At 51.9% G+C, this 24,644-nt stretch overlaps 14 protein-coding genes across 14 annotated transcripts; 11 read left to right on the forward strand and 3 right to left on the reverse strand.

Annotated features, from left to right (window-relative positions):
• Nucleotides 1-195: 195 nt before the first annotated feature.
• Nucleotides 196-1,150, forward strand: ASPVEDRAFT_45314 (uncharacterized protein). Its single transcript, XM_040813252.1, has one exon. It carries the CDS (start codon nucleotides 606-608, stop codon nucleotides 855-857), a length of 252 nt encoding a protein of 83 aa, XP_040671610.1. The 5' UTR covers nucleotides 196-605; the 3' UTR covers nucleotides 858-1,150.
• ASPVEDRAFT_870632 (uncharacterized protein) lies at nucleotides 1,009-1,861 on the forward strand. Its single transcript, XM_040817968.1, has one exon. The coding sequence runs from the start codon at nucleotides 1,160-1,162 to the stop codon at nucleotides 1,616-1,618; it is 459 nt and encodes a 152-aa protein (XP_040671611.1). The 5' UTR covers nucleotides 1,009-1,159; the 3' UTR covers nucleotides 1,619-1,861.
• A 65-nt stretch (nucleotides 1,862-1,926) lies between these two features.
• Nucleotides 1,927-3,822, forward strand: ASPVEDRAFT_137854 (cytochrome P450; the record flags this gene model as incomplete). Its single annotated transcript, XM_040807440.1, has 9 exons — nucleotides 1,927-2,161; nucleotides 2,209-2,272; nucleotides 2,319-2,580; nucleotides 2,624-2,738; nucleotides 2,783-2,874; nucleotides 2,928-3,254; nucleotides 3,300-3,410; nucleotides 3,454-3,614; nucleotides 3,660-3,822. 9 exons carry the CDS (start codon nucleotides 1,927-1,929, stop codon nucleotides 3,820-3,822), a joined length of 1,530 nt encoding a protein of 509 aa, XP_040671612.1.
• A 78-nt stretch (nucleotides 3,823-3,900) lies between these two features.
• ASPVEDRAFT_87183 (uncharacterized protein) lies at nucleotides 3,901-4,668 on the reverse strand (the record flags this gene model as incomplete). The annotated part of the gene is made up of 3 exons (XM_040817997.1): nucleotides 3,901-4,111; nucleotides 4,157-4,228; nucleotides 4,274-4,668. 3 exons carry the CDS (start codon nucleotides 4,666-4,668, stop codon nucleotides 3,901-3,903), a joined length of 678 nt encoding a protein of 225 aa, XP_040671613.1.
• Nucleotides 4,669-5,592: 924 nt separating this feature from the next.
• Nucleotides 5,593-6,571, forward strand: ASPVEDRAFT_87184 (uncharacterized protein; the record flags this gene model as incomplete). The annotated part of the gene is made up of 2 exons (XM_040817998.1): nucleotides 5,593-5,789; nucleotides 5,878-6,571. The coding sequence occupies 2 exons, from the start codon at nucleotides 5,593-5,595 to the stop codon at nucleotides 6,569-6,571; spliced, it is 891 nt and encodes a 296-aa protein (XP_040671614.1).
• A 524-nt stretch (nucleotides 6,572-7,095) lies between these two features.
• On the forward strand, nucleotides 7,096-7,566 carry ASPVEDRAFT_45316 (uncharacterized protein). The gene has a single exon (XM_040813253.1). The coding sequence runs from the start codon at nucleotides 7,186-7,188 to the stop codon at nucleotides 7,498-7,500; it is 315 nt and encodes a 104-aa protein (XP_040671615.1). The 5' UTR covers nucleotides 7,096-7,185; the 3' UTR covers nucleotides 7,501-7,566.
• Nucleotides 7,567-7,943: 377 nt separating this feature from the next.
• ASPVEDRAFT_45318 (uncharacterized protein) lies at nucleotides 7,944-9,083 on the forward strand. Its single transcript, XM_040813254.1, has one exon. It carries the CDS (start codon nucleotides 8,212-8,214, stop codon nucleotides 8,860-8,862), a length of 651 nt encoding a protein of 216 aa, XP_040671616.1. The 5' UTR covers nucleotides 7,944-8,211; the 3' UTR covers nucleotides 8,863-9,083.
• A 285-nt stretch (nucleotides 9,084-9,368) lies between these two features.
• ASPVEDRAFT_175131 (alpha-galactosidase) lies at nucleotides 9,369-12,037 on the forward strand. The gene is made up of 2 exons (XM_040808772.1): nucleotides 9,369-9,568; nucleotides 9,620-12,037. Exons 1-2 carry the CDS (start codon nucleotides 9,490-9,492, stop codon nucleotides 11,767-11,769), a joined length of 2,229 nt encoding a protein of 742 aa, XP_040671617.1. The 5' UTR covers nucleotides 9,369-9,489; the 3' UTR covers nucleotides 11,770-12,037.
• A 958-nt stretch (nucleotides 12,038-12,995) lies between these two features.
• On the forward strand, nucleotides 12,996-14,117 carry ASPVEDRAFT_154000 (putative secreted peptide; the record flags this gene model as incomplete). The annotated part of the gene is made up of 1 exon (XM_040808384.1): nucleotides 12,996-14,117. One exon carries the CDS (start codon nucleotides 12,996-12,998, stop codon nucleotides 14,115-14,117), a length of 1,122 nt encoding a protein of 373 aa, XP_040671618.1.
• A 1,149-nt stretch (nucleotides 14,118-15,266) lies between these two features.
• Nucleotides 15,267-15,633, forward strand: ASPVEDRAFT_870664 (uncharacterized protein). Its single transcript, XM_040817969.1, has one exon. The coding sequence runs from the start codon at nucleotides 15,390-15,392 to the stop codon at nucleotides 15,588-15,590; it is 201 nt and encodes a 66-aa protein (XP_040671619.1). The 5' UTR covers nucleotides 15,267-15,389; the 3' UTR covers nucleotides 15,591-15,633.
• On the reverse strand, nucleotides 15,465-16,971 carry ASPVEDRAFT_45321 (uncharacterized protein). The gene has a single exon (XM_040813255.1). The coding sequence runs from the start codon at nucleotides 16,697-16,699 to the stop codon at nucleotides 15,677-15,679; it is 1,023 nt and encodes a 340-aa protein (XP_040671620.1). The 5' UTR covers nucleotides 16,700-16,971; the 3' UTR covers nucleotides 15,465-15,676.
• Nucleotides 16,972-17,144: 173 nt separating this feature from the next.
• Nucleotides 17,145-19,432, forward strand: ASPVEDRAFT_45322 (uncharacterized protein). The gene is made up of 3 exons (XM_040813256.1): nucleotides 17,145-17,797; nucleotides 17,856-18,261; nucleotides 18,334-19,432. Exons 1-3 carry the CDS (start codon nucleotides 17,413-17,415, stop codon nucleotides 19,040-19,042), a joined length of 1,500 nt encoding a protein of 499 aa, XP_040671621.1. The 5' UTR covers nucleotides 17,145-17,412; the 3' UTR covers nucleotides 19,043-19,432.
• Nucleotides 19,433-21,482: 2,050 nt separating this feature from the next.
• Nucleotides 21,483-23,056, forward strand: ASPVEDRAFT_75104 (Zn(II)2Cys6 transcription factor). The gene is made up of 2 exons (XM_040816286.1): nucleotides 21,483-21,612; nucleotides 21,657-23,056. The coding sequence occupies exons 1-2, from the start codon at nucleotides 21,556-21,558 to the stop codon at nucleotides 22,968-22,970; spliced, it is 1,371 nt and encodes a 456-aa protein (XP_040671622.1). The 5' UTR covers nucleotides 21,483-21,555; the 3' UTR covers nucleotides 22,971-23,056.
• Nucleotides 23,014-24,573, reverse strand: ASPVEDRAFT_55646 (uncharacterized protein; the record flags this gene model as incomplete). Its single annotated transcript, XM_040815102.1, has 3 exons — nucleotides 23,014-23,294; nucleotides 23,331-24,145; nucleotides 24,209-24,573. 3 exons carry the CDS (start codon nucleotides 24,571-24,573, stop codon nucleotides 23,014-23,016), a joined length of 1,461 nt encoding a protein of 486 aa, XP_040671623.1.
• Between the last annotated feature and the right edge of the window lie 71 nt (nucleotides 24,574-24,644).

Below are 24,644 nucleotides of genomic sequence, written 5' to 3' on the forward strand. Positions count from 1 at the left end.
CGGACTATAAATGCTTTAAATGCTCATGCGAGCTTATCTTCCCCGCGTTTGGAGTACCGGCCCTAAATACGGGGTAGACGCCAGCGCCTGGCCCACTATCTACAGGAGTTATGAATGTGCTGCACGATATAAAACTACTACAGCACTCATAAATAGGCCCAGAGAACACTTCCAAGATTGTATTTAGAATAATGCACCATTTCTGTGTCCAAACCTGACCCAAAACTGCCTTGCAGTCTATGAGCGTGTCCATCTCAATCCCAAAGCGAGAGATAAGACTCCACCTCCACCTCCACCGGTCCTTCTTCCTGTATCTGTTCATGTGGAGCTCCACCAAGATAACAAGCAATTACTTCAATATTACCCCAGACCGGTAGTTTATTGTTGAGGATTGCAGGACCGCCTTATCTGCTGGGGTTAACTCCACCAGCTGTGGATATCTGGTCTATTGGTAAATTTCCTGTTGTCAGCACGGGTTAAAATCACCAGGTACAGATGCCGGAAGAATTTCCCGGGTCTCTGCAACCCTGTGGCCGTACTCCGCTGCGCCCGGGACATCTGACATCTTTCTTCACTCACTCGTGGGCTCGCAGGGTATTATATCAATGTTGGCTAATATCGCACCCACGGTGCATGTTCAGCTGCTCAGGCTATACCGTGCGAGAGACTTGGAAGAGGCGCTGGCACCGGTGGCTCAGCTTGCACCTGCTAGCAGAGTACTGTCTAAGGCTGTTATTGCTCATTATTCTGGCTATGGTTCTGCCAGGGCGTGCCTGGTTGCTCGCCCTAATATAGGGAGTCTCGATGAGTTTGTCGGGATGTTTGCCGAGGTTATTGGGCTGGAGCAGAGCATCTGAAAGGTAGCAATTCCTCTCGTCGAAGTATATAACTTTGCTATCCGTAATTGCGGTGGAATGGGCTAGTGATATGAAGCAGTTTAACCTCGTGGCCGCCAAGTTTGCGCGATTCAAGTCGGAGATTCAGGCTGGATACTTTCAGCTGATAACAGCTCCATCGGCCCACAGAAGGATCCTGTCGCCAGTAACCGTCTCAACGTCTGCTCCACTATGTACACCAAGGAATAGTCCAACGGCTTCGGAGGTTTTACTGACTGACTTGTAATAATTGTCAAGTGTGGTTTGGATAATCATTTCCGGTAATGAATGCATTCTCTAGCCTTCATACCATAAATATGAACACTGGCTTCATAAGCCGACGGCTGTATTTTCCGCATTGTGTGATGGGAAGAGTCTCAGCGGTGGAGCGTGCGCAACGTGGAGGCACAGAGGCCAGCGCTGAACGGCGAACCCCACCGTTTGAGGCCACTGCGCACTCGCTTACCAACGCCAAAGCAGGGCCTGGCTGGCTGGCTGGCTGGCTGTCCGTGCCTGGGATTTGGCCAGTTCCCGGATCGCGGTTCGGGACTCGACCGTCGGAGATTGCGCGTGGGGCAGGTCAGACTCGCCTGCCAGTGACTGCGGCAGACAAAGAATGCTCTTTGCTGGATGGACGATCAGCGGGGGAACGGAATGCAATCAAAGAGGGGCAGACAAAGAGTGAAAAGGAGGGTGTCGTGCTGTGTATTTCCTGCCACTGGCTGTCTCATGTTACATTGTAGACAACTACGTCAAGCTGACAGAGCACTTCCATAATATCTAGAACCAACAGCCACAGACCCCTCGCGTCGGCACCATTGCCGGTCTGGTATCTGGATGGTATCTGCCTCTTGCTGCTCATACACGATATTGTTGAACAACGGCCTCGACACGCGCAACTGCAGTGGGACCAGCTTCCAACAGCCGATATCGAGATCCTCTGCCGTCCCCACGCCCGCCGATCTCTGGCCAGGCGCTTTTAACCTGGCATTCCCGCCGATCGGGCCTGAAACTGCAGGATCGTATCTCACTGACTGCGAACGGGCTGACCATGTTGTCGCTGTCGCTATCGCTGCTGGGCAACCCGGTCCAACTGGGCTATACTGCACTCCTTTTGCTTGTATTTTCGGCTCTCTGGATATCTTGTAAACGACTGTATTTCCATCCTCTGCGGGATATTCCTGGTCCTCTCTTTGCTAGACTCACAGGGTGGTGGGAGTTTTACTTCGATGTCATCGACAATGGGACCCTGGTCAAAAGACTGCCAGGACTTCATGAGAAATACCGTAAGCTTTCGACTCTCACCTAGTATTAATTCAGACTAACAGTTCAGAAACTCCCGTTATTCGCATCTCGCCGAATCACGTCCACGTCAACGACCCGGACTTCTATCATGTGTCAGTCCTCGTTATTGCATACAACGCTCTGTACTGATTCAAGCAGAATCTATCGCTCCGGAACAGACTACGGCAAATCGCCTCATTTCTACAAAGCCTTAATCTATCCCGAAGCCCTGATTTCTATCATGGACTCGAAGCGCCATCGCATATACCGAAACACGATTGCGCCGCTGTTCTCGCCCGCCGCGATCGAGCTCTGTACCCCCCGGATCTTCCAAGTTATTCAACAGGCTGCGACGAAGCTGAAGCAGAAGCTTGACTCTGGCGAGCCGATGGAGATCCAGCGCATGTTTAAATGTTTTTCGGTGGGTATATCGGTCTTGTTCTGTAGGATGTGCTAATGAGTAGGTCGATATCATCTATGTCACTCTATTCGGACAGGCAGATGTCTTTGTCAAGGACTATGAGCTGGATCATCCTCTTATGACTAGCATGGACCAGATCACCCATGGAATGTGGCTTGGTATGTTTCCTTTTTTGTTTAGCTACAATATACTGATGTCTCAGCGAAACACTTTCCAATCATCAACGACATCGCGCCCCGACTTCCGGCCTCGCTGTCCTCTCCGAAGCTTCGTGGCTATGCACAGTTTAGACAAGTAAGCCGGCAGACCCGACATCCATAGTTTAGCAAGGGAGACTAACGAAACAGCAATGCATGGCGTGGGTCGAAGGCGTGCAAGAACGCCGAAAGCAGGGAAAATACACCACGCCAGACGGAATCACAACCATCTTCGACGCCATGTTAACGCCTAGCGAGGAGCGCGGATACAAAGCCCGAACACCAAAGGAGCTCATCGACGAGGCTGCCCTGTTCATCCTGGCTGGCAGCGATACATCGGGGTACTCGCTCACAACTGCGACTTACTATCTTCTTACCCATCCCACTATCCTCGCTACCCTCCGAAAGGAGCTTGATGCTGTGCAGTCGCATATTCGCGAATGTCGCTGGGAGGAGATTCGCAAATTGCCCTATCTGGTATGCTTTCCTTGATCTGGATAAAGACTTGCTAATGATGAATAGCTGGCGGTGGTTAAAGAGACACTGCGCCTTTCTACGCCGGTTCCAGGCATGACGCCCCGGATTGTCCCTGAGCCTGGGGTTACAGTGCAGGGCCACTTTCTGCCTGCAGGAGTAAGTCAATCTCCTGGGTGATATTGTATAAGCTAATTTGTAGACTATTGTTTCCATCACGCACCGCACCATCCACGATAATCCCGACCTCTTCGACTCGCCGGAGAAGTTCAAGCCGGAGCGATGGCTCGGCGAGAAGGGAAAGGCTCTGGATCGGTGGATGGTCGCCTTCAGCAAGGGGTCTAGACAGTGTGTCGGAAGCCCGTATGTATCTCCTGCCGAGTATATGGATATAGCTAATGAATTCAGACTGGCGTACCAGGAACTCTCGCTTACAATCGCGCACCTGTTCAGCCGGTTTGATATGGAACTTTTCGACACTAACGAGGAGAGCATGGAGTGGGTGGACAATGTCGTCGCCATTAATAAGAAGCCGGTAGAAGTCAAGGTAGTGGGGGACCGATGGGCGTAGGTATTTCAGTTATTTTCAGTCAGTTATAATGAGGAACGCTATTGAATACATCAACTTGATCAACAGGTATGTGTAGAATCAAAGCATGGCAGGCAGAGTGATGCTCTCAATCGTCCACACCTTTCCTCCCTCGCTCGACGACAATCCTTCGTACGTGCCACCACCGGCTGTGGCAATGGTGTCTCCAAAGGTGGTGTCGGCTTCGGCGAGGGTGATCTTGGTGTTGATGTATTTCTGGTCCGAGGAAGTCCCAGTGCATTCCTCGTTGCATTCGGTGCCGGTTCCGTATCTACTCAATTAGCATCCATCGCGTTAATCCGTTTCAGAGGCATACCCAGTCATGTAAGGCCCAGAGGCGTGGGAGAAGGTCGAAAGGACATCACCGGTTTGTGCATTCGTCACGGTCCTCCATTATTAGCGGCTACAACTTATATATGATTCTGAGGCTTACTGCGTCCAAGTATCATTGTCGTCCTCGAGCGTATACTCGATCTTTACCTGGTCATCCCCAGCAGCAACCCCAGGCTCACCGTCCAGCTGGCCAAAGCTGCCGAATACACTGGCGCGAACGCACCACTCGGTAGCCTGCGCGCCGCACCAGTCGTTACTCTCCCAGCCTTCCAACGTAGCCTGGATCAGGTCGCCGGTGCCGTTGCTCATGCCGGGCCAGAGGAAGAGGACGCCATTCTGGGTCTCGGGTGCTGGACCGGGGATGAGGGTTGTGACGGCATTTATGATGGTGGATTTGCTGGGACCGAGAGAGACACTGCCGCCCCAGGTGTCCTGGCGTGTGTTGAGTGAGGCGCACAGGCCCAGGGCTGGGAGGAGACTAGCGAAGAGCTTCATTTTGTAGAGACTATGTAGGTTGTAAGGCTGACTACTGAAGGACGAGACGATATTACCGGGAGAGACAGCTTTATAGGTTAGATCATGCGGTCAAGATGTCTCGGATGAATATATTCGAGACTGTCTCATGTTGAGTTTGACAGCGGCCTGAAACAGCCCTATACCGATAGTCTGCCCCTGGTGGACGGACTTTCTCCACCACGACAGCCACACCGGGGAATGTAATACCGAAAGCCTGTCATATCGTCTTCAAGACTAACTGTTCAGGGGTCAGCCCGCTCCTGTCCGGCATTTAGGATTGGGTCCAGGTGCAGACCGGTCTGTGCCGCCGGTGTTCAGGCTTTGTGCATCCAGATTGGGTTATTCAGAACAAGCATCAGAATCCAGGTATTAGGCTATTCCAATCGCTTCTCCGCGGGGCTAGTCGGGTTAAGCTCAGCTTCTACAACCCCGCGACATGGCATCGGCACTCCCAGTTGAGATTCTCTACCAGGTCTTCGATCGCGTCGACTGCTTCCTGGACCAAGTGAAGCTACTCAGGGTCTGTCGACATTGGCACAATGCCCTGTGTTCCAAAGTGTATTCGAGGATTGAATTCCAGAACGACGCGCCTTGATTGCTCTGGATCCAGCTCTCCTGAAAAACCCCCGATTGAGGCCTCTGATTAAAGAACTACATTTCTTGAGCAGCAATGGGGCCCAGTCTCCTGAATCCGGATTCTACGATCCCGGCGTCTTTCTCGAGTTCATAGAGCAATTCATGGACAGTGAGGACGAGGAAGGAGGGTGGGAGGAAAGACTTGATGTGGGCGATGGATTCTCCTGGATCTCGCTGATCCTGCAGCTGGTTTCCAACCTGCAGTATCTGAACATGCGCTGGGCAAATTGACGACTCGACCAGACAGTTCCCTGGATTGTTGACAAGATGGCAAACAGATCCCCCGAGGATGATCTCCAACTGCAGAATCTCCGGAAGGTCTCCGTAAAATCCGGTGATATACAAGACAACTTCCACGTTGACCGATTTATTACCTTCTTGAGACTGCCGTCCTTGGATACCCTTCACCTTGCCGGCATACATAATGACGACTCGAAGCAGCTCCCACCTTTTTACTCTGACCGGTATTTAGACTCTGAGCTCAGGCCTGGCAGGCTGGAGGTGCGCGAGCTGTCGTTTCGAGGCTACAACTTCCAGCACTGACTGTCCGAGTTACTCTCTGCTTGTGCCCGGCTCCGAGTACCAGTACTGCAACCAGGTTAAATGGGGGCGTACGTACAGGAGCTTCCGGTGTCGAGCATTCCACGAGGGACTGTTATCACAAACGGACTGTCTGCGCGTGCTACGCCTTAACGATGTTGGTGTCACCAGGTTGCGTGATACCTGCGAGGATGAGGAATTCCTGCAGGAGAATCGCGCCTCCAACGAACAAGCCTGGTTTGGTGGTCTGACTGGGTTTGAGTCATTGGAAAGCCTGAGGATACAGGTTTGGAATCTATTGGACTGGACGGATAGGGAGGAGCCCGGTATGCCGCTGGACGAGGTCCTTCCGCCTGGACTAGAGACTCTTGTTTTGACAAAGGTGGACTACATCGACTACGCGATGTTGGCGGGGCAGCTGAAGCGGTGTTTGCGATGCAAGGCGACTCAATTCCCTAGACACAAGATGATCCTACTCCAGCCGTTTCAGGTGGAGGTTATCGGCGGTGGATTCCAACCGGGACAAGGCAACTGGGGAGTTCCAGAGCTTGCAAAAACCGTCTTTCCGGACGTGGCCAAGAGTTGCAAGCTGCAAGGGATTGACTTTGGCTTCTGGGAGGATGAAGACTATGTGATCGTAGCCGATGGGGTGGTGGTGGATGAGACCGATAATTATTCAGGGCGGTTTTTGTTAAGTTGTGACTGAAACATGAAGCAAATATGTCGATATTCAATATGCAGTCAACCCCAGATACCTCAACAGACTACTCCATCCAGTCTGTCCTAAGCGAACCTGATACATACACTCTCGCAATTCACTTTCAAGGCTACGTACCACTTTCCATTTCAAGGTCCTCAATGGCCAGGTCATGAATAAATAAATAACCCCATGAACTATCAGCTGCCAATCTTCAGACCCTCTAGTAACTCTAATGTTTGTCAATAACGTGGCTATTGGTGATTATCTCTAACCTCAAGCAACTGATTCTCATGAACCGGTGGCTTCATGGTCAGATGCAAGATCAGCAAATCTAACTTATCGGCAAAGACTGCCAATGGGTATTTTATTCATTATATTGTCGTATCCCTGATCCCGTGTCTAGAACAGCCTGTTTTCCGTTTCCGGAGCCTTCCAACATTTATCAATCGTCCGACTTGCAAGATTCGGGTCGGAACTCTATTAGACTTCTACATTATATCATTTCCGTTCTCTGTAGGCGATCCCTGTATTATAAATTTCTCTTTCCACCCCAACGTTCATTCACACTTCAACCAAATTATTCTCTTATATCCCTAGAAGCCCATACTCCAAAAGGCAATATGGCTGAAACCAAGATCTTTGAAACAGATCTCTGGGGCGAGCATCGTGGCCGCCATCCTTCCATGCCCGACCTCAAGAATCGACTCTCCGTGGAGATCAGGGAGAAGCTTGCCAACGAAGTCGCGGGACGACCGGGGACAGCCTATGTTGACTACAAGGGCCGCATTAGAAAGGTGGCCGATCACGGAAAGCTTTACGATGACGCCCATGCAGAAGAGCTCACTTTCGGCCCGGACGGATCTGACACTGGCAAGAATTGGCATGGCTGGACTACCGCTCATTTGAAGGTTGAGTTTGACGTTGAGTCTATTTAATGTTCATACATAGTCTTCAAATTGATTAAGTTATCGTTACATACAGCCAAATGCAGTCGAGAGTACACCATCAAGATCGTATAACTAGAACTACTAACTGCTTTAATATTGAATTAATATGTATTATATTATAATATACAATGGCAGCAATATTCAACCTATTACTGCCGTACTCAGTACCCCAGTAACGCGACTATCTACAACAGACATATATTTCTCGGTTCTTTTATTCTTATACTGCCGCTTTACCGATACACGCCTATCTTCAAACTAGAATAACTGATAAATATTCATCTGCGTACCGCCAAGCCCCCAACAAAGAACCCTGCGTGTTGGATCCAATTAAACCCGTGTAACTGGAGGGTTCATGCACCTTGACTGTGCCGCAGAAAGACGCCCAACCACAGAGAAGGCTGAGAATTTGCTTTTTAGACTCAGGGGCAGTACTTTTGGCTGGATTGTGTGCTCACGACTCTACGCGTCTTTCCTTGCACAATGGCAGTTGCATCCCCCTATCGTGCACTTGCGGTAGGCCACGATGGCTGCGTCTCTCGTGCTCTTTTATCTAGCTGTAACAGCCTGTATCTAGAGCACCTCAGCTGACGATGGTAGGATGACCTTTCCCTCCCCCCCTTGCACATGGCTGGTGACTAAAACCTCCGTACTACGGTAGAGTCCCGGTACGTGGAGCACCCGGCGCACCAGGACCTCATGCCGACAGACGATGCCTACTTTGCCTGGCGCTGCGACGATGATTGCAAAGGCCCCGTCACAATCCGGATACGCGGAGACGATTTTGATGGAACTGCCTTCGCCGACTGGTCGGATAGTTCGACAACCCTGGCGCCCAGCTTCCTGCCTGCAATGAGACCGGAGGAGACTTCTGTCTTCACATTCTCACTGTACAGCTCTACCCGAATAGATGGCGACGACTTTGGAATTGGTGTTTTTGATAGCAAATTCTCGCTCTTTGCGCCGACTCCGACGACGAAGACAGTTACCCAGACGCAGACGGTTACCACAACGTCAGAGCATACTATGACACAGGCCGCGGAGACAAGTGAAATTCCTACTCAGGCACTAGACGAAGGGGAGGATGAGGGCACTGACGACAGCGAACGAGGTACTGGAGGACTATCCACTGGCGGGAAAGCAGGTATTGGTGTTGGGGTCGCCGTCGGCGCAATCCTTCTTGCAGCTGGGGCATTCCTCGTCGTCCGTCGTCGGAAGCGTGTGGAAACCGCGACGATACGCGAGATACCTGCTACCAGCGCCGTGAACCTGCCTGGACCTGGGCCTGGGCTCGCGTCGAATCAGGCCAATACGGCTGCGTCTGGACCGACCTATGAAATGCGTGGATAAAACATTCATAGTTTGGACTATGCTCTGTACGCGATATCTAATGTAATAATAGCGACGGCCGCGTGGTATGTCTTGATAGAGATTTGGAGTTCAGCATGGTACAAAGTGTCTTATATGTTGGGGTTAAGAACAGCTCATCGAGATGGAGATGGACGTCACCAGCCAAGGCACAGCCTCTTAAGCCAGTCCCTCACTGCCAATGCAAACGTCCTTCTCAGCGTAAAAATCCCTCTGTTGTCGGGTGATTTATGTAGGGTTCGGTAATTCAGCGCGGGCAATATCTCCTGATTTGTTTGCTACGTCATACCTGCTCCACCTACCGAATCAGCTACGGAGTAGGCGGACAATAAACATCAGTGCTACAGGTCCAAACCAATGCGGTTGGTATTTCTTTATTGAAACTACTCAATATGGCTACGGTAGACAGCTCAACCCGGCCTTCCGCCTGGTGAATTGACCCCAGGTTTGGGGTAATTAATGAGTTCGCGTGGTTGGGATATTATCACCCCGCTTTGTGCATGTAGCCTCCCCACACTCTGGGGTGCAGTATATAAAGGAGAGTTGAGCTGTTTGTACTTTTGGTTTGTTATTCCAGAAAGTGCAGGAGCCTACTCCGTAGTAACCAAGATGGTTCACTTCCCAACGGCTCCGGTGGCCTCAGGCCTTGTAGCGCTGCTTGCACTGTCCCCGGCTGTCCTCGCAAACCGTTCGTACTCTTTCCCTTCCTTTATTTCTTTCAAAGCCTAACTCCTTCTAGCAATCGTGGCAGAAGGTACATCCTTCTCCCTCAATGGCAAGACAATGTCCTACCGCTTCCACGTGGACAACGCGACGGGTAAGCTCCTAGGAGACCACTTTGGTGGCACCATCACTGGTGACATCCCCCAGGAGGAACTGGGCGAGCTGAATGGCTGGGCCGGTTTCCATGGCCGTGTACGTCGCGAGTTCCCAGAGCAAGGCCTAGGCGACTTCCGGATCCCCGCGGTCCGAATTCGCGAGTCGCCAGGGTACGACATTTCCGACTTGCAGTATAAATCGCACCAGATCACCCGTGGGAAACCTGCACTGCCGGGCCTTCCAGCAACCATGGGCGCGGAGGAAGACGTCAGCACCTTGGTTGTCCATCTATACGACAAGTACAGCGATATTGCAGCAGATCTGTCGTACTCAGTCTTCCCGGAATACGATGCCATTGCGCGCAGCGTCAATATCACGAACCATGGAAACGCAAATATCACCGTCGAAGCCCTGGCCAGTCTGAGCGTTGACTTGCCGGTTGCAGACCTGGACATGATCAGCCTTCGTGGAGATTGGGCAAGGGAAGCGAGTCGCGAGAGAACAAAGGTCCAGTACGGTGTTCAGAGCTTTGGAAGCTCCGCTGGCTACTCGTCTCACTTCCATAACCCCTTCCTGGCATTGATGGAACCTTCGGCCACCGAGTCTCACGGAGAGACATGGGGGTTTTCCCTGATTTATACGGGTTCCTTCTCTGTGGATGTTGAGAGGGGCTCACAGGGCTTGACGCGTGCACTCCTGGGGCTCAATCCCGACCAGCTATCCTGGACTCTGCCGCCTGGGGAGACTCTCACATCGCCAGAGTGTGTCACGGTGTACTCCAAGGATGGGATCGGTGGCATGTCACGCTCTCTGCATCGCCTATACCGCAAGCATCTTATTCAAAGCAAGTTTGCCACCAGTGATCGCCCTACCTTACTGAATAGCTGGGAAGGGCTGGTCTTTGACTACAACGAAAGCCGGATATACACTCTGGCGAAGGAATCAGCAGATATTGGTGCTAAGCTCTTCGTTCTGGACGACGGCTGGTTTGGCGATGAATATCCGCGTGTCGACGATACTGCTGGACTTGGTGACTGGGTGCCAAACCCGGACCGGTTTCCCAATGGCCTAGAGCCTTTAGTCAACAACATCACGCATTTAACAGCAGCAAATACATCGACGAACCTGCGCTTCGGTATCTGGGTCGAGCCAGAGATGGTCAATCCAAACTCCACCTTATATCACAAGCATCCAGACTGGGTGTTACACGCAGGGCGATACCCACGCACCGAGGGCCGCAGCCAGCTTGTTCTCAATCTCGCGCTACCAGAAGTCCAGGACTTTATTATCGAGGCCGTTTCGAATATCTTGAAGAGCGCAGATATCACTTACGTCAAGTGGGATAACAACCGGGCCATCCACCAGCTGCCTTCCCCAGCCACAGCCCACGCTTATATACTTGGCCTATACCGTGTGCTTAGTGAACTTACAGCACAGTTCCCAGAGGTCCTTTGGGAAGGCTGCGCCTCGGGCGGAGGCCGCTTCGACGCAGGGGTTCTTCACTATTTCCCGCAGAGCTGGACCTCGGACAACACCGACGCCGTTAGTCGTATATCTATTCAGATGGGCACTTCGCTCGCCTATCCACCCAGCGCGATGGGAGCCCACCTATCCGCCGTGCCAAACGGTCAGACTGACCGGACCGTACCACTAGCATTCCGTGGCCATGTTGCGATGATGGGCGGATCATTTGGGCTAGAACTTGACCCGGCTGAGATGCTGCAGGAAGAGAAGGCTGCTCTGCCGGACCTCATTACCCTCGCTGAGAAGGTGAATCCCATTGTGCTCACGGGTGATCTGTGGCGGTTGAACCTACCAGAAGACTCGAATTGGCCTGCTGCCTTGTTTATTGCTGAAGATGGCCAGCAAGCTGTGCTGTTTGTCTTCCAGCTCTCTCCGAACGTGAATCATGCCTGGCCGCGTATCAAGCTGCAAGGATTGGATGCGCAGGCTTCATATAAGGTCGATGGAGAGTCGGTGTATTCTGGGACAACTCTGATGAACCTTGGGCTGCAGTTTGTCTTTGATTCTGATTATGGCAGTCGAGTTGTGATGTTGGAGAAGCAGTAGACAGATTCTGGATGGGCCTAGGGTTATTTGTAGGAACAGTAATACTTTATTATCAAAGCCAACCCAACCGTTATTGAATCAAAATCCAGGGTTCATAGACGGGCAACGAAGCACAATGTGAATCTTTTCTTACCATCCTCTACGTTCAACATCAAAATCCCCCACTCTTCATCTCTTGCTGCTGTGGTTCGTACATCAGACTGGCCCATGTTGCTCCCAACGTCCCAATCCCAGCAAGGCACTTTGAACTAGCTCAATAGAACACGCGTCAAATATCTTCTCCGTGTTGCAGCGGTGATCTATGATGCATTCACACTGCCATCACCTCGTAGATTGTACGCACAATGACGTCCGCAAATTGCCTACCCACCTGGTGCCATCAACAGGTTAGGGTGGGTGCTCTTGCGCGTCTTCAGGGGGGAACCTTAATATCTCAAGCAGTATATTGTTCCCACTCGGTTTCGCCCTCCGTTGGGGTTAGACGACCCCAAGCTGCAAGTTATGAAGAGAAATTCTGGCATTGCTGACTTTGGTTGACTCCGTTTCCCGTCAGCCCACCACGCTCTCTGAATGTGATGTCTGCTTCCATATATGAACTCGCGCCCTCCTCCGTAGAAGTAATGACTGGGGTCGACCGCAGTTGTAATAGCCGCAGGTAACCGATCGGGAAAATATCCTGTATGTGATCGTCGACCATATGAGTTTTGGCCCCGGTGGAGTCCGGAGATTTTGGCATCACTCCGGACCGAATCAGGCAAGAGGTCAAATCGGCTGCCCGATCTCCGATTCGGACTGTGGGTCAGATCGCCCCATCTAAGAGCACTGTCGTCGTCATCCTGGAATACGAGTACCCCACTAGGGTTCGAGTTTGCGGCAGTTTTGGCCAGTCTGTGCAGCCCGTTTGTATACAGTGTGTAGATCAAGGGTCAGTTCGTCTGCCTGAAACGCGTGGATAGGGTGAGCTTATGGAATGGCGAATGGCATCACATTGTAAAGTTCGTCGTTGACGCCCAGTGGATTATGCTTAATTAATATTAATAAAAGAATGGTGTGTACAAGGGGCCATGGGGTGGTGTAGTTTCACGTTGACGAAAGGGTTTAGGGTTACTTGTTAAAGTATAAGAGGGCACGTTACTCACTGTATTCATAGCACTACAACAATCACTCATTCTTTCTTTCTTTCTTTCTTTCCTTCCTAGCTTCCCTTTCACTCGCTATTATTGAAAATGCTGTGCAAACAATCCTTCCTTGCCCTTCTCGCCTCGTCGCTGGTCGCCGGGCTGTCCTACGACAACATCGACAAGGCTGCTACTCCTCGCGCCAGGGAGCTGCTTCAGTACATCCAGTCCCAGTACGGCTCGCACTACCTCTCCGGCCAGCAGGACCCCGGCAGTCTGAAATGGGTGCAGCAGAACTTCGGCGTTACTCCCGCTATCCTGGGCACCGACCTCATGTACTACTCGCCTACTGCTGTCGCCAACGGAGGCAAGAGTCAGACGGTTGAGGATGCTCTCAGTTTTGACGAGCAGGGTGGCATCAACGCGCTTGTGTGGCATTGGTACCCCCCGACCTGTGTGCCCGACACCGAGGACAAGCCGTGGTACGACAGCTTCTATACCAAGTCCACCTGCTTCAACCTTGCAAATGCATTTGGCCACGGCTCAAACGGAAGCGCCACTGCAAGCCCCAGTGCATCGCCAACACCATCTCCAAGTGCATCCGCATCAGCAAGCGCATCCGCATCAGCAAGCGCATCCCCGAGCGCCTCGGCAACCCCCAGCGCAGGGAACGGCAACGAGTACGGACTCCTGATCCGCGATATCGACGCTATTGCGAAGCAGCTCAAGCGCCTGGCTGACGCCGACGTCCCCGTTCTCTTCCGCCCCCTCCACGAGCCCGAGGGTGCATGGTTCTGGTGGGGAGCGCAGGGCCCTGCCCCCTTCAAGCAGCTCTGGGACCTGCTCTACGACCGCATCACCCGCGTGCACAATATCCACAACCTCGTGTGGGTGTGCAACACCGCCGATCCCAACTGGTACCCCGGCAATGACAAGTGCGACATTGCCACCGTTGACCACTACGCGGAGGCCGGCGACCATGGTGTTCTCGAGCGCAAGTACCAGAGCCTGAAGCAGGTTACTCAGGGCGAGCGCGTCCTCGCTCTCGCTGAGGTTGGCTCCATTCCTGACCCCGAGGAGCAGGCTGAGAAGAACATCCCTTGGGCTTTCTGGATGACCTGGAATGATGAGTTTATCAAGGATGGCAAGCACAACTCGCGGGAATTCCTGAAGAGTACCTTTGCCAATCCTCGTGTTGTCACTATGGGCAATGGTACCACCAAGCACTGAGGGTTGAGGGCCAGCTAGTCCTTGTATAGCGATGTTTCGCTAAAGTCCTTCACTTGTGCTGTAACAACAGTATAGCTTGTATTCATTCTTTTGTTCCCTGTTATGGGCAAGGTAATCATCATCTGTTCATTCCTTGAGCACCGCTATTTAATTTCTGCAATCATTACTATACTTTTGATAAACATCATGTTTCCTCTTCTGGTCAACACTTTCCTGGCAACTCTTTCGACCGTCTAGGGGTCAAGGATCTTCTCTGTATTTATTTTAGCAGGGTGATATTGAAATGACATGATATTCCACTTCATTCAAATGATTGACCAATTGAGTTACCTGTACCAATACATATGTACTGGATTTTCTAGGCGGGTGGATGGCCTTCTATTTCCGTTTTAGTGCTCCACCCTCGCTGCTTTTTACTTACTGAGTAGATCGCAGCACGCTCTAAGCACGCTCTAAGCAGCCTGAGGCAATTACTGAGCACGAGGTGAGCAAAAGACTAAGTGCCCTGGCAAGGAACCTTAATAAACTACACACTAACTGATAATCCTCTTCTTGCCCGGTTCGCCATCTTGCACTCCACTTTTGCCCGCCACACTCCTCCCCCTTCAAACCCTGGCGCTGTCATCAGGAAAGCGACGCATAGGTGGAGCTACTATTCCTTCTGATGCCTGAGTAGGACTCTGCTGGAGGTGATCGCGTTTCGCCAACACGGCATAAGATTTTTGGCGGGCTTTCTCGGTCAGAATGGACAGCACAAGTTCTGATGTCCATGGGGCTCTGGATATCCCAAGAGTCAAGGGATCCCCAAGGATTATTTCATGTCTTCGGATTCGTTGGCGTTCTTGGGGGCCTGCTGTGCGCGCTCATCGACCTGTTATTCGAATGTTGTTGTCTAGACTGGCGGTTCTGGTTGCTCCGCGCCATCTAACAACAAATCAGTTGCTGCTCCGAACCAATAAATCGTCCAGGTAAGAAGAACGGAGGGAATGAGAATACCAGTCATCAGCTGCGCTACTTATGTTGTAGGACTAAGCTTCAAAGGTAAGCCTGACACACGAGGGGAGAAAGCTGGGGAGTGTGACTAGTTGGCTGTCAAATTGTATGAGGAGAGGAGCTTCGCAGTGATGGTGTTTGCAGCTGGCATTGCCAATTGCAATGGTAAATTACTGGGAATGGAACACTTGACGCCTCCTTCACGCCGCGCAATTTCAAGTACCGCTGCTCTCCTGAGAGGCACTCAAAAACAGCTCCAAGACCCCTCTCCAGGATTCTATGAATCCGGAACCTGCCGTCGGAGGAGGACTACCTCTTAAGAAGCTGAAATATGTTCCTGGTAGGCCAGGGGGTGGAGGAAGATATATCGGAGTTGCAGTTAGAGAAACAGTCAAGCCGAAACCAAAGCCGCAGCCTAGACTGAAACAACCCAAATTGAGCCGAAACACCAAAACTGAATCTAAAGGCAGAACTAAATAAATGCTACTGGCTCTGTTCACACGTTTTGGTCCGGAAGCATACATGGCAGATACATAGACCAAGAACCGGGTGTGCTAGGGCCGAACCTATCCCTCGCTCTCAAAGCCTACCAGCTCGTTCGATGCCTTCCAAAGCTTGCATGCAGACTCCTCGTCGTAAATCCACGGGGCATATCCAACCTCGTTATTCAACCAGTCTCCCGTAGTATCCGCCGGTCCCTCGTCGACGAGGTTGCTGAGGTACTTGCCGCCTCGACCTTCCCATTCCCTACTCAGCCCAGCATAAACAGCCCCGGCCGCTCCCTGGGGTTCGCTCTTTATGGTCTTGTGCCTTGTTTCATCCTTCAACATCCCCTCTACTATCTCCTGGCTGAGATGTTGAGAGAGATTGGTGGCGACAATACCCGGGTACACTGGGAGGGCGTGTAGTCCCTTGGACCCGTACCGTCTTTCGATCTCGTTGGCGAGGTAAATAGTGGCCGTCTTGGATTGGCCATATGACGCCCAAGGGTCGTAAGGGTCCTTTTCGAAGTTGAAGTCATGGAAGCGGACCTTGCCGTAACGATGGCCGGCGGAGGCCACAACGACTACCCGCGATTGGAACTCGGGCGTGGAAGCTGCGAGCAGATCGGGCTTTAACAGTTGGAAGAGGAGGAAGTGGCCCAAGTGGTTCGTGCCAAACTGTGTCTCGAAGCCATCCTCGGTCCTCCCTTCGGGCGTGGCCATAACGCCCGCGTTGAGGATGAGCAGATTAAGCTTGTCGCCCGTCTCGTTGAAGGCCTTGGCAGCTGCTCGCACCGAGGCGAGGGAATCCAGCCGCAGCTCTATGCCGTGGACGGGCGCATCAGATTTGGGGCCGGGTCCGTTCTTGACTTTGTCGACGGCCTGCTGGGCCTTGACGGCGTCTCTGGCAGTGAGGTAGAGAGTGGCACCGGCGGCGTGGAGGGCTCGCGCTGTTTCGACACCGATACCAGAGTTTGCGCCTGTTACAAGGGCGAGCTTGCTGGTGAGCTTGCCGATGAGGCCTTCGTCCTCAACGACCTGAAGAGCCGTGGGCCGCGCATCTCCAGGACCCTGGGGGTTAGTGTGGGAGGCGGTGTATCTAGACATTGCGATGGATTTATGATGGAGTCTGGCTTGTGCAGTAAGAGGATGAGATGGTGTTGTTGTGGTGGGTTGATGATGTGTGACTGTCAGTTTGAGAGAGGAAACAAGTCGTTTTATACCAGCAGTGTGTGTGAGCTCCTACAGAGCGGTTCCACTAACTGCCAGATTTATAAGCCCAACCTCACACATGCCTGGAACCGGAAACCTCGAAGCGTATGAATGGTCTGTGTCATGTCTATGACCCGTAAATTAAGGGGTGGATAACTTAAATCCCACTGTCATGGCGCGTCTACCTACTAGGTTCGCAGGGAGGATCCAAAACCGTCGGGTGGTGGCTTAGCGTTTACGCTAAGGCCACAAAAGGGAAACAATCTGATCTCTTATCTCCGGGACTAAGTTTCACAGCCAAAGGATCTACCGAATTTCTCCGCAACTTACCCCCTTCAATTGTTTCCCTAATTCAGACGACAACCAGCCGAACATACCGCCACCCATCCCATCGCCCTTTTTATGCCGACATTTGGCACCACATACATTCTCCATACGGACAGGAGCACGCCTGCAGCCCCACCTGGGTAGATATCCGTGGTTTTGCTTCCAACTGAGTGATACTGGCACCCTGGCAAACTTACTTCTTGCTGGCAAACAGCCTTGCAACGGTGTGCCCAGGTAGATTCTGTCCCTGTCTAAACGTACCGATACATTCCAACGGAACGATGCCCAAGGGGCCGCGAGCGGCTAAGGGGTTTGTCTTTGTCACCGCCGACGCCTATGGTCAGGCGGCAGCTGGAGATCGTAAGCTCATACGGAGTCACGTCATGCGGGGGAAGAATACCCGTACACGAGCTCTTCCTGGTGGAGTGAAGGGCCGTTCCCCGGCCGCCGCTGTGGGAATACAACGGCCGCAGCATGCTACAGGAGACAATGATTCGCCTGAAGAGTTACGCGGAGCTCGGGCACGAAGTGAGCTGCTCGACTCTGACGAGGATGCTCTGGCCCGCATCAGACATGCGGAAATGGTCCCCGGTGCTGCCGACATGTTCACTTTCATCACGTTCCCTGAAGACATTGATAGTAGTTCGCGTAGCTTGCTATGCGCATGTACGTCTCTCCCCTTCGACCATGAGCACGCCCTGCCCCTGACGCCTTTGTCCTCCAGATTTTTCGTACATGAAAGATGAAATGTACCCGATCGTGAGGTACTCTCGCCCTGACACTCCCAAGACATACTGGTTCCACTGGGCCCATCTCGACTTGGCCTACCTGCACTGCATCCTTTACATGACGTCTTTTTCTTTGGATAGTTTGAGGGGGCAGAAGAGTAGGAGGACGGAGTTTCACGCCTACAGGATGATTCGCGAGCTTAACGAGCAACTATCTGATCCGAAGACTGCACTGACCGACTCGACAACGATTGTCGTCATGGCATTGGCCTTGATCGCCGAGTCCTTTGGAGACGTACAGTCCGCCCACATGCACATGATGGGTCTCAAGAAAATCATCGACCTGCGTGGTGGCATAGAATCGTTTGCAAGTCACCCTCTGCTTCAATCCAAACTCCACCGGTAAGTCGCTAGTTCTCTCTTATATTCAGCTTCTCAGGCTCCGGCCAATCGCTGACCTGCCAACGCCGGAAGAACTGGTCTAGTCCACAGCATCTGCACCGGCGCGAATCTAGCCTTTCACCAAGATGCTGCGTCGTTCGACTCAGCTTTCGACGGATCATCCGAACTTGCCCGGCTCAAGCGATCGGACGCGTCCTGCTTCTCCCGCTCGCGCTCTGTGGCATGGACTTTAGACAGGAGGCTCTATGCTATCTTGAAGGATGTCCAGGGCCTCTCACAGCTTATCACCGATAGCCACGATTCCGGTCACAAGATACGGGAGATGTCTCTCGAGAATCTCATAACATACATTCAATCCCGGCTGCTCATGCTCGAATATGAGCACAACGACATTTTCCCCGAGCTTCTCCGGTTATCACTCCTCGCTTTCTTGACAACTATCTTCTGGGGTTTTCCTGGTGTCAAATTTGAGTACCCACGCCTGGCCGACCAATTCCGACAAGCTTGCATGGCCTTTACGCCCAGCACCGCCGGAGAGAGCTATCTCTTCGCCTGGGCCTTGATGGTGGGGGCAACGTCTGTGTCCCGAGGCCCTGATCAGACCTGGCTTCTGCAAAGACTGCGCCCTCTGATCCGGGACAGTCTTGGGAGGACGTGGTTCGAAGTAAAGAATCATTTGAGGCAAGCCATGTGGATCGATAGGATTCATGACCGCCCGGGGATAGAGGTCTTCAACCAATGTGTTGGGGAAACATGGGACAGAAGTATTGTTCCGATATAGTAATGGACGAGATCTATCTAGCACTCTGTTGACCTCTATGCCTATCCCTAGGCTTGATCATGGGTACTCTGCACTGACGCCCTTGTCGAGGTACAGATGTCTTTGCCAGAGCTGCAATGGAAAGCCTGGGCGAGAGCAGACCATAGAAATAGACTAGCTTACATGTTGTGTGAACTGACTCTGATGACCCGAGTGGACTCGTTGAGAAATCTGCCATGAATTGGATGGACGATAGAAGATTATAAGAGTTAGGGTTAGGGATTGAAGAAAATAACCGGGCATCTTCAATTTGAAATTCCGGGTAGGTCGGCCCTGTTCAGAGATCGGGCATGTCGCTGCTCTAGATTATCAACACTGGTTCTACTCTAGTGCAAGCAATTTTCCTACGGGTAATATCCATTGCGCCAGGGCAGGAAGCCTAGTTAATCCCGAGATCCAATGGTCAAGGGAAGGAATGAGAATGACATGTAGAAAGTAGATTGTTTTAGACGGCCGGGTGAACATGCCCGATCACGTTGAACCACCACGCCCCTTGGCAATGCCCAGGAAAGATGGAATGGGATCATCAAAATTTCCACCGTTCGGCCAGGGTACGTGATCTGGGGGAGGATCGTTGCCTGGTGTGGTGTGTTTAGCGTAGTTCTTTGTAGCTGGTGTTCTACGTTAATCCTGACAAGCTGCTAAGGGCCCCTAGAGATTTCCTTGTCTTGGCTTCAATAGATTCCACGTGGCGGTCCCATCGGAGTTCTTGTGAGTTTGAGGATTTGTCACGGCCTTCACTTTCTGACCATCTAGGTGGACCAGGCAGTCTAGGTTAACGGTCTTCATGTGTGTGCTGGGTGAGTAGATAAGGCTGAGCTTGGATACATGCTTTATTTCCTACTCTTTGTTGTTCCCCAATTTTGGAGGAAACTTGCAACCCATCCGAGCACCTGGGGTCCTATCTTTTCGTTTCTTCAGACTGTGGATCAGTCGGGGGTGAGAGATGTTGTTGTAGGTTCTAGAGATGCCCAGTGACAGGTTTAAGACAGTCCTTCTTTTGGCCTTTCTGTTATGTTCTGAATTCATCTTCCCTTGTAGCCAGTGAAGGGCATGGTAGGTCGAAACGCCTTTTCTCTCGCCCATGTGGGTGGCAGGGAGCAGAGGGTGTCTTTCTACGATTTCTGTTAGTCTTCTCGTGATCATCTTCTCCAAGACCTGGGTGTAGTCTCCCTTTCCTGGTTTGCATAGGGCGACTGTTTCGGTGATCCTGAAATGTTCTGGGAGGGAGGATATTCTAGCTCTACGGGTTTGGAGTACGTGTAGTCTTGTAGGTCTGAAAGGTCTGCGACCTTTGCGCGAAGGAAGAACTTTATTTCAGATCCTCTTCTATGTTTATGTTCTCATTGGTCCTTGGCCGACTCTCCAGGGGGGTGAAGAACTATCATTGCTCTCTGGCCTTGGCCCATCTGGCTAGTTTCCAAGGCCCTGTGTTCATGCTCGCATCTGGGCCTCGGTTGTTTCTAGTCTCCATCCAGAAATGGATCTGGGGCATACTCTTGATTCGGGCCAAATGGCGGTCGATGGCTGTATGGATAGTTTGAATCATAAGGTTGCCCCAAAGGCCAAGGACCTTATACCTGGGACTGCAGCATAATTATAGTAAGACTATATATTAACTCCCAGATTGCTTTAATATATATTAGTAGTGATAGATAGCGAGGAATACTAAAACACTTATATTCTTTAGTTAGTTAGAAAAAGCTGTAAGCTCCTATACAAAGTAGAATAGCTCTGAAAGCATATACAGGCAGTAGATTAAATATAGATATCACTGTTGCAGGCAAGCAGCATCTCGAGAAGAACCATAAATAATAAGACTTTATTAGTGATTGACCAAAGTCTACTGACATGGGATATATCGCTGAGAGCAACCGTTATCAGCAAAATATAGAGAGACAACTTTTTTTTATCTGTCCGTGTGCCAGAATCTTAGGTAAGCACTAAATATTGTCCACAACTCGAACATACGAGTACATAGGTCACTTGAGTCGAAACCACCCGCTTAGTGAGTCTTGACCGGTGATGAGAAATACTCAGTGAGCGCCCTCATTAAAGCAGCCTCATCCAAATAGGGAAAGTCTCATTGATTCTAGAAAATCAAGTCTGTACAGGAACATATATATATATCAATGTTGCATTACGCAGGGCAAGCCATCGCCGAACCATCCCAGATTTATCACCGCCACAATCAGCGCTCCAATGGGAACTCGACCATTTCAAGCAGATGCATATATTTAAATTAAGCATATTGTTCTATGGCTGCCCTGCCGATACCGGAGAAACGGACCAGCGCCGCCACGTGATAATACACGTGACCCGAGCCGCATCTCGCCTGATTACGTCATCGCCCCTTTTGCAGCGATTCCCAACTGGAGGAATTGGGGATTTCTCTTCCAAATGCAAAGGCAAGCAGCTATTCAACAACAGTCGCGTGTTTAGAACCCAAGCATGCGAGCAGCGCGGAATGCAGAATGGTTGGCGTTCCGCGCAGTCAAGGATGTGTGCGATGCATTGGCCGCAAGATCAAGGTCAGTCAATACTCCTTCAGTAGAGACCCAGCTCACAGTGTCAGTGCGACATGACGCGCCCGCAGTGCAGGCGCTGTCTCAGTCAAGGCATCGCCTGTCCTGGATATGACCGCGGCCTCAAGTTCCAGGACCAGACGCAGTCGCTCACTCGCAAGTACGGGCGGGTTTCCCGATCGTCCATGGACGAGGCCTTTGCGCCCAATTTGACTCTGGAGGCTCTTAATGTCCAGACCAAGGTGTCTTTCCAACATTGGCTGGACGATCACTTCCCCAGCTATGCCAAGTCGATGGACTCGCGTGCCGATGTCAACTGGATGGACTTTATTCGCACTCGTTGGTCGTTTTTCCCGCCCGCGCTGGTCTGGGCTTTCCGTGCCTTGACTTCGCTGCATATGGGCGCTCTGCACGACGACAAGGAGGTGATTATGTGCGCGCGCCATATGTACAGTCGCGGCATCCGGCACCTGGCTTGTCTTTTGCAGTCCAAGGCCGCCCTTTCGGACGAGACCCTGGCCGCTGCTATTCTGCTCGGAGGGTATGAGGTTTTAGACGGCAACACTGGTTATTCGTGGATCATCCATTCTCGTGGGATCCGCCATCTTCTGTGTGCTCGCGGCCCTGCAGCGCATGTCCATGGCGTCGGTCGCACGCTGATCCTCTCCTGGCAGCCTTTCATCGTCGCCGACGCGTTCATTAATTCCGAGCCCTGCTTCTTGGGCGACCCGGAGTGGGCGCGCGTGTCAGTGCGCAGCGAATCTACCGAAGACCAGAACCAGAGTGGAAGTCTCTTGGTTGAAACGATGGACCGCGCATTTAATGAAGTCGCTAGATGTCCCGGATACCTAGCAGTGACCAAGGAGATCGTCACCTCAGATAGAGACGCCGACCCTGTTGACCTAGCTGCTCTTTTGGACTGCATCCTCAGGTCGAGGCAAAATCTCATGTACTGTCGGAGCAAACTAGAAGAAAACCGTCCGCCGCCGTCTTTTATTGGCGAGATACCCGAGGCAACTGCACCGACTTTGGTCCAGGGGTCTCGCGGCGGGGTCGATTCTGCTATCGCGCTTCTTAATCAGTTGACGACGATGCTTCAGTCTCATGTCAACGGAAGAGCCAATGCGCTTTCGGGCCCGGCCTCTTTAAATAACCGGTCAGATCCATGGCGCATTGTTGCCATGAGGCCGGCCGTGGGGAGTGCAAGCCAGTCGCCCGATCCTGCACACTTGGAGCCGAACCCCAGTACCTACGTTGTCGGTGATCAGATGGATAAGTTCTCGTTGACGATGGGCATGGGCAGTCTAGCACCGGATGCATGCGGTTGTCCTCAGTTTTCAGCGCACAAGGCTATTGCTTTTTAGAGTGAGACACGTTCATGATTTATGACTGATGTATATACTTTAACTACATTGTATTGAATTTCTCAAACCAGATTAACTCCTTAATTGTAGGCTCCAGGTCCAGGCCCATCTTGATAGCTTTGCCGTCTTTAAAAACAAACTCTGCTTCGACTGCCTCGTCGGTGAGCTCAACCTCATCCGTCAGTATCGCAGTGTACTCAGTCTGGTCTTTGACGTGATGGAACGTCAGCGTGAAGCCCATAGAGCGATCGGTCGCGTCCACGAAGAGGTGCTCGTCTTTGACCTGCAACGTCATATGGCGATATCCTGGGTTCCAATAATCTCCTATATAATTCTCCAAGGGAGTCGTCTGCGGGGGACGGTCCTTATTCCGCTGGTTCGGCTTATTCGTCTGTGGTGCCTTGGTGTTTTTCGCAACGTGCTTCGCCTTTGATTCTTTCTTGTATGACGGACGCTCTTCCACAGCAACACCCAGGATCTCATCCATCAGCGCCCTGATAATCACCGTAGCAGCCTGCCCAGCACCAGCAGAATTCCCCAAAACCACCGCTCCAAATCGTAGGGCAGGCATGAAGACAAATCGACTCGCAAAACCGGGCTCTCTGCCGTCGTGCCCGATAACCTGCACTCCACGGTAATAGTATATCTCCATCCCAGCAGCGTAGATAGCCGGTGTGGTATGGGCTCTTAGTCTCCTTCCGTTCGGGTTCACGATTGACCGCAGCGTGGTTAGACCATGGTAGACTTTATCAGTGATTGGCCCTTCATGGTACAGCAAGGCTTTGACCCATTTGATAAAGTCGTTCCCGCTGGAAATTACAGACCCAGCCCCTTGGGCTTCCGGGCAGTTCTGGGGTGGTAGGCTTCGCCAGGTATTGTTTTCCCAGATATAGCCCTTGGCCATGCGGTCACTCCAGCCTTTGGCTTGCGTGGCTGCGGGCTGCAGTGTGGTGGAGGTCATGTTTAGCGGGTTGAAGATGCGCTCCTGGAGAACGTCGGCAAAGCTTTGCTGGGTAGTTTCCTCGATGAGATGCGTCGCGACGGTGTACATCTGGTTGCAGTAGAGGTACCGCGATCGCAGAGGAGCAGCTGGTTTGAGGTTTCGCAGGTTCCTTGTGATGGACTTTGGAGTGTCTGGATTGCTTGACTTGATGCCCATGTAGGAGCTGTCGTGGCTGTTTCGGAACTGGTTACTGACATGGATAGGGCAGGTATGATTGGCCGGGAAGAGAGCTCACCTGGCCATGCCCGTTCTATGACTGAGAACGTCTTCAAGGGTGATGCCCGTGGTATAAGTTGGGTCAGGCATGACGAAGTCGTCCGGCAGCAGGTCCGACATTAGGGCAGTGTACTGAACCTTGGGGAATTTTTGATCATCCACCAGCAATGCTGCCGCAGCAGCAGTCAAGGACTTGGAGCAGGAGGCAATATCGAACAGGGTGTCTCCGGTGCAGGATATATTGTCTTCATAGTTGGCCACGCCGTAGCCTTTGCAAGCGACTTCATCGTTGTGAACAACCGCAATGCACAGCCCGGGGATGTTATTCTGCGCCAGGAGGACTTCCACAAGAGCAGCCAACGTGGTAGACTCGAGCAGCTCCATTGATGAATGATGTTAAGAGAAGACGTTCAGCTGGAATTTTATGGCCCCCACGTGGGGAAGACAGTGATCAG

Source organism: Aspergillus versicolor (assembly GCF_001890125.1).
Source record: "Aspergillus versicolor CBS 583.65 unplaced genomic scaffold ASPVEscaffold_9, whole genome shotgun sequence".
Lineage (NCBI taxonomy): Eukaryota > Fungi > Ascomycota > Eurotiomycetes > Eurotiales > Aspergillaceae > Aspergillus > Aspergillus versicolor.

Excerpts from the sequence above, each read along its gene's own strand:
- ASPVEDRAFT_75104 (XM_040816286.1), top strand. The coding sequence starts at position 21,556 with ATGGTTGGCGTTCCGCGCAGTCAAGGATGTGTGCGATGCATTGGCCGC. Across the intron at positions 21,613-21,656 it reads GCATTGGCCGCAAGATCAAG|TGCGACATGACGCGCCCGCA; the intron begins GTCAGTCAATAC and ends TCACAGTGTCAG.
- ASPVEDRAFT_45318 (XM_040813254.1), top strand. The coding sequence starts at position 8,212 with ATGCCGACAGACGATGCCTACTTTGCCTGGCGCTGCGACGATGATTGC.
- ASPVEDRAFT_870632 (XM_040817968.1), top strand. The coding sequence starts at position 1,160 with ATGAATGCATTCTCTAGCCTTCATACCATAAATATGAACACTGGCTTC.
- ASPVEDRAFT_45321 (XM_040813255.1), bottom strand. The coding sequence starts at position 16,699 with ATGTCTAGATACACCGCCTCCCACACTAACCCCCAGGGTCCTGGAGAT.
- ASPVEDRAFT_45316 (XM_040813253.1), top strand. The coding sequence starts at position 7,186 with ATGGCTGAAACCAAGATCTTTGAAACAGATCTCTGGGGCGAGCATCGT.
- ASPVEDRAFT_870664 (XM_040817969.1), top strand. The coding sequence starts at position 15,390 with ATGAATCCGGAACCTGCCGTCGGAGGAGGACTACCTCTTAAGAAGCTG.
- ASPVEDRAFT_45314 (XM_040813252.1), top strand. The coding sequence starts at position 606 with ATGTTGGCTAATATCGCACCCACGGTGCATGTTCAGCTGCTCAGGCTA.
- ASPVEDRAFT_45322 (XM_040813256.1), top strand. The coding sequence starts at position 17,413 with ATGCCCAAGGGGCCGCGAGCGGCTAAGGGGTTTGTCTTTGTCACCGCC. Across the intron at positions 17,798-17,855 it reads GCGTAGCTTGCTATGCGCAT|ATTTTTCGTACATGAAAGAT; the intron begins GTACGTCTCTCC and ends TTTGTCCTCCAG. Across the intron at positions 18,262-18,333 it reads CTTCAATCCAAACTCCACCG|AACTGGTCTAGTCCACAGCA; the intron begins GTAAGTCGCTAG and ends CAACGCCGGAAG.
- ASPVEDRAFT_175131 (XM_040808772.1), top strand. The coding sequence starts at position 9,490 with ATGGTTCACTTCCCAACGGCTCCGGTGGCCTCAGGCCTTGTAGCGCTG. Across the intron at positions 9,569-9,619 it reads CCCGGCTGTCCTCGCAAACC|CAATCGTGGCAGAAGGTACA; the intron begins GTTCGTACTCTT and ends AACTCCTTCTAG.